General features: G+C 37.1%; 1 protein-coding gene across 1 annotated transcript; it reads right to left on the reverse strand.

Moving 5' to 3' along the window:
* Positions 1-5204: 5204 nt before the first annotated feature.
* LOC149176484 (ethylene-responsive transcription factor ERF039-like) lies at positions 5205-5651 on the reverse strand. The gene has a single exon (XM_089421483.1). The coding sequence runs from the start codon at positions 5649-5651 to the stop codon at positions 5205-5207; it is 447 nt and encodes a 148-aa protein (XP_089277609.1).
* Positions 5652-6090: the final 439 nt, after the last annotated feature.

The raw sequence follows: 6090 nt of genomic DNA on the forward strand, positions 1-6090 counted from the left end.
AGATTTATTTTTAGTGTTTGGGATTTTCAGTAGAGTAACAATGCAATATTATTTTTTTAATATGGTTTAATTTGATGAAATGAAATTCATATATACTAAATACTTTATTTTTTTTATATAGGTATTATATATCAAAAATGTCTTCAAAAAAAGGAAATCAACTTTCTATCAAAATTTTTTTTGGATGGTCTAATACATCTCAAGCTTCATTGCCTGATAAAGAAGATCATGATTTTGATCTAAATGAAGATTTAGATGTCTTGGGGCATAATGAAGAATATGATATGTTGCAGCATAATGAAAAAAGTGATGAAGAATTTCACCACGGAGAACCTACCACCCAAAAAAAAAAGAAAAATGAAAGTAAAAAGAGAGTTTCGTGATCAGTGGAAAACTAAGTATAAGTGGTTGAGAGAGGCAAAGCATGAAGGAACAACAGTTATGAAATGCATATATTGTGAAATGCATAAGGCAATGGGGCCATGGGGAATTGGGACTGGTTGCTCTACATTGCAGCATGATTCTATAATTGTTCATGCTAATTCAAGCATTCATAAACTCTCACAGGCAAAGTGGATATGTGGAAATGAGAAGAAGGCGAAGTCTATTACAGAACATATTGCATGCATTGATGATATGAACAAAGAAAGAGTCATCACTACTATGAAATTAGTATATTGGATGGTACAAGAGGATCTACCACTTTCAAAATATGAATCTCTTTGTTTGTTTACAATGTCTTTACACACGCCTAATATGCCAAAGAACAAAGAGTACACATCATATACAAATCACATGGCTGCAAAAGAATTCCTTTTTGCTATATCTCAGTACCTTGAAGAGCTACAAACTTCCAAAATGCTAGATAGCCCTTTTTTTTCATTGATGTTAGATGAAAGTACAGACCGTAGTTTAGAAAAACATCTTGTGGTTTATGCCACGTTTTTAAACTCAAAAGGATTGGGTCCTCCAATTTCACAGTTTTTAAAGCTCATAAATGTTTGCGATGGAAGAGGGAAAACAACTTATGATGCAATCAAACATTTAATGGAATCAAGGGGCCTTTCAACAGAAAGATTGATAGGAGTTTCCACAGATGGTGCTTCTTCAATGGTTGGTAATGAAAATGGTTTTATCACTTTCTTGAAGAAAGATGTACCTAATCTTGTAGGTGTTCATTGCATTGCTCATCGTGAAGCCTTAGCTGCATCAGATGCTTCAAAAAAAATACCTGAATTATTATTTGTTGAGAAATTAGCAAATAAGGTATATTCTTGGGTGCAAAATTCTACGAAAAGAAATAGTCAACTTATTGCTCTACAGGAACTTATGCAACTTGAAACTCTTCAAGCTCTTCAAATCCATGGAGTTAGATGGCTTTCAAGGGGACAAGTCATTGAAAGACTTGTTGTACTTATGCCTCCCATATTAACATTGTGGAAAAATGAAAGAAAAGACTCATGGTATGATAAGGCAAGAATCTTTTCAGTACAATTTTGTTTACATATGCTTGCAGATATAATGTGTGAATTAAACAAGTTGAACAAGCAATTCCAAGAAGAGTACATTGATGTCAGCTCTTTAGGGGCAGCCATAGATGTCACGGTAAACACTTTGAAAAGGTGGTTTTTAAGAAGCGACACATTTGCAGATGGCACATGTTATTTATCTAAATTTATAGATGCCTCTAAATTTGGCTTTTTAGAAATTTGTGATAAGGAGGGGCTTGTTCACAAGCATGAATTACGATTTGTATCAATTCCACATGCATATGATGATTGTGTTGATATACAAAAACAATCATGGAAACCGTGTATTGAAGGTTCAATAGAAAGTTGCAAACAACTTGCAAAAGATTATGTTCAAGCTCTTGTAGAGAATTTGAACGGAAGATTCCCTGATCTTGCATTTTTCAACTCAGCAAAATTGTTTAGCCCTTGCCATTATTTAGAGGATGTTCATGGAAAAGAACGAAATTCAAAGCGTTGGCTCGAAAAGATTTTTCAACACTTACAACATCCTTATTATCAAAGTGAAGAAAACAAAACTACATTTGATTTTGAGGCTTGTTTGAAAGAGTTGCATCCATTTGTTGACACTCTTCGTGTTAATTGCGAGGGATCATCTATGAAAGATGCATGGAGGATTTTTTATGTTACAGGGTTGCATACAAATTTTCCTCACATGTCAAAATTATGGCAGGCGATACTTACTATTCCTGCAAGTACAGTTGCTTGTGAGAGAGGATTCTCAAGACAAAACATAATAAAGGATGTCCGAAGAACAAAGCTATCATTAGTTGCATTGGATGCCTTGATGCGGGTGTCTCTAACAGGGCTTGATTCATCTATGGTGGAATGGGATAGGGTATTTGACATCTGGAAAGATGCTAAAGAAAGGAGAATCTTAAATATTTAAAGTTTTTGCTTTTATTTTTATGTTTGTAATAGTGGTGTTTTGACAATTACCTCTTTTGGTGAAACTGTCCAAAATTTAGTTTGTGTACATGGTGATATTGAATCTACTTTTTGAACATTTACATAGTTCATGCACATTATGTTTTTGGTTTCTCTGCCGGGGACTGCACAGCATCACCAGCTTTAACTGTCTATGAAGGCAAATAGGCCCGAGTACTACGGCGTTCACGAGTGCCATTTTGATTGACACTTGTTATCGACTATCTCTGTAGTTTTTAAATGAAAAACAATAATGACCTGTCTCTGCAGATGTAGGAGGAAAGTCTAAAGACATGTATTCCTCAGCAGATTTTTTTTTTTCGTTTTAAGGCGGCGGGGTATTGAAGTGATGGTGCCGCACTATCCATGTAGACTTTGAAGGAATTGCAATCTCTGTTAACGAGGCATTTAGACGCAGAAGAAGCAGTACTACCGAGAATGAAAGGAAAACAAGGGCTAAAATACACCCGAGTCCTAAATTCATATTATATTTATATCCTAAATCTCCAATTTTTCACGGCATTTGGGTCAAATATCTATCTCAGAGCTAACGATTCATTACAACTTTTTCTAAGTAATGTATAAATATATTTACTGCCCAAAAAAGAATCCAGCACCGAAGAAAAATGAATTACTAGGAATTGGTCGTACTGTTTACTAGTTTAGAGAAGTATTTAAGTTTAGGATTACATCTTTATGGAAATTTCGGTATAATATTTTTTTTTGAGATTTTACATCGGTTGTTTTGGGTTTATTTATTTTTGTATTCAGAAACAATTTGGAAGAGTTTTAATTAGAGCCCAACTCTATTATATGTTATGTTTTTGGTTTCTCTGCCGGGGACTGCACAGCATCACCAGCTTTATCTGTCTATGAAGGCAAATAGGCCCGAGTACTACGGCGTTCACGAGTGCCATTTTGATTGACACTTGTTATCGACTGTCTCTGTAGTTTTTAAATGAAAAACAATAATGACCTGTCTCTGCAGATGTAGGAGGAAAGTCTAAAGACATGTATTTATACGGCCTCAGCCTCTTCCAATGGCGCGCAATTAGCTGCCTCGCTTGATCAAAGCCTTAAGGTACTATCTCACCTGTTCCTGATAGGCTTGCTTTTAATGTGAACATTCTGATATATGTAACGTAGAGCTGTCTGATTGTCTGTGTCAATGTAAACATATGAATTTTGTTCGCTCCGGAGCAACACCACCAACACCGATAACCTTTTAACCTAGTTTCTTCCCCTAATAAATGCAGTCGCTCTCTCCTTTCTCGAATGGCCCCATTTTTTTGTCATGGGTATATGTATATCTAGCTATGATATATATGTATATATAGCCATGATAATGATATATATATATATATATATATATATATATATATATATATATATATATATATATATATATATATATATATTCGACGGTGGTCATGATACTTAGTATGTGCTCCCGTCTAATTTCAACACAGAATTGAGTGGTGAGACGTAAATATGATTGAGATCTTGTAAGACTATAAGGCCATATTTTTATGGCTTTTTGACTGTCCCATATTGTTAAAAGGAGCATTTGGCCTAAATTCAAACCATAATTCATTGCAGTTGGCACGGGCCAGGAGCTGGGCTGGCCAGGTGGGTAGATCACGAGCGTGCGAGATTAGACTTTTTATTGCCCAGTAACCCCACCAGAGCAACTGTGGATTAACGCGTATTTTGGCTTTGAAGTTTTGTGATCAGAAGTTGTCATCCTCTGTGAAAAAGCCGCATACAATTGGCAGGGATTCATGATCAGCAGGTCTCAAAACAAAGTGTAGCAATGAGACTTGAGCCCAATTGTACAACAAAAAATGAAAAATTTAAACAATTATGAGTACAATTTGAAATTAGATAAAACTTGTACAAATAAATTTTAAAAGTCATATGATGGGCAGTTTAAAAATAAAAACGTCATAAAAAAATTCCTTGACGGGTAGGGTCACCCGTCAAATTTAACCCCTGGCCATGGGGAAATAAGCCCCAGGCGCAGGACGATGAATTCAGTGATCGAGCGAAGTTCCACTGCGGGATCTGAGTTCATTGCTCGAGAAAGGTGGATTTCGTGGGCCCATAATCCACAGGTTCAGGAGATTGAGTTAGTAGGGATCCAAATTTAACGGAGCCAAGAACCGGTTTTCATAAGATAGAATCATTCTAATTAAAAACATATTTTTGTTTTTAAAAATTAAATCTATTAAATAATAAAAAAATAAAAATAAAAATGAATGTGGTTAAATAGTAAAAAATACGAAGGCCAAAGTTATAAATTAGACAACACAAAAAAGGATATCTATAAATATTAGAGAGCAAATTGGATATCATGGATATTTTGTTAGATGATAACATAACTCTAATTAGAAACATTTGTTCTTAAAAATTTGGCGTGGTTAACTTTGTGCTTAGTCGTGCTTTGCTGTTAGTAGCATGTGAGTAAGAAGGGAAACTCCTCCTGGCTCGTTGATAGCAATTTCATATTCAATCAGAAACACTGCAACAATGGTTTCGGGACAAGATCATTTTTGCATTGCAATTGGTTATAAACGTAGGTAGATCAAATACATATAAATCAATATTTAGAAGTGGCCATCATTTTCAGGCGGCGGCTCCGGCTGTCGTTTTCGGAAGGCGCATCATTCCTATGAATTTCCCAAATAATAAGATAAAATAATTTAGCTGAATTCTCATAGCAGAATCTCAGCAGCGGGAAAATAAAAATTAGAAATCCACGGTGCCCAGTCTTCTGTCAGCTGGAAAAGAATCCCAAAATCCTTCCATCCACACATCCAAGGGAGGAATGTCCTCTATATTTAGAGACCCCCAACAATCCGTACTTTCAAGTGGTACTGATTCCCGAAATGCCTGACCCTTCTCTGCCGTACTCTGCTGGTCTTCCATGTTGCATTCCACTTCCAAACTGGACGATGAGGATGCCGCGCTATTCTCCGAAGGCAGACGAAATTCTTGTGCAGCGAACTTGGCCGCGGCGATTCGAATTTGCGGCGGCGACAGAGACGAAGCACAGAGAATTTCCGACGGGGAATGGGGGAAATTGAGCTTGGCGTTGGATCCTCTGAGGCAGTACACTACGAAATCATATGCGCGGGCAGCCTTTTCCGGAGTGTCACAGCAGCCCAGCCAAATTCTACCGCTGGAATTGGGCATACTATTTTCCGACACCCATTTTCCCCATTCCTCCTTAGGATTCCCTTGAACTGCCTCGACGTCCGTGAGCTGCTTTAGGTGCTGCTGTGGCCATTCTGGTTTTGCGAGGGTTTAGTCATGTGGGGATTTTGCCGGGGAATGAAATTGAGGACCGACTGGTGAAAGTTTGAAGTCTCGAAAGGGGGGGATTGTGATGGAGAGAGGAATTGGAAAGTAGGGACTCGTAGAGGTGCAAGTAGTTAATACACTTGTGCCACTAAATATCTGCACCAACGAATGAGAATGGATTGTTTGCTGTAACTTAGCAGTGCCACTGAATATGTGCGGGAACGAATGAGAACGAGATTGTTTGCTCTAAGGTAGCAGATATACAGAAAACGTGTTTGAGTGCATTGAATTTTTCTGATGTACTGGATGACGTTATGGAACGCCCATGTGA

This window comes from Pinus tabuliformis, chromosome 4_1, assembly GCF_031772625.1.
Source record: "Pinus tabuliformis cultivar Carrire ecotype Pingquan chromosome 4_1, CPIR1, whole genome shotgun sequence".
NCBI classification, from domain to species: domain Eukaryota; kingdom Viridiplantae; phylum Streptophyta; class Pinopsida; order Pinales; family Pinaceae; genus Pinus; species Pinus tabuliformis.

What these genes read in the sequence shown, in the direction of transcription:
- LOC149176484 (XM_089421483.1), bottom strand. Translation starts at nt 5,651, where the DNA reads ATGCCCAATTCCAGCGGTAGAATTTGGCTGGGCTGCTGTGACACTCCG.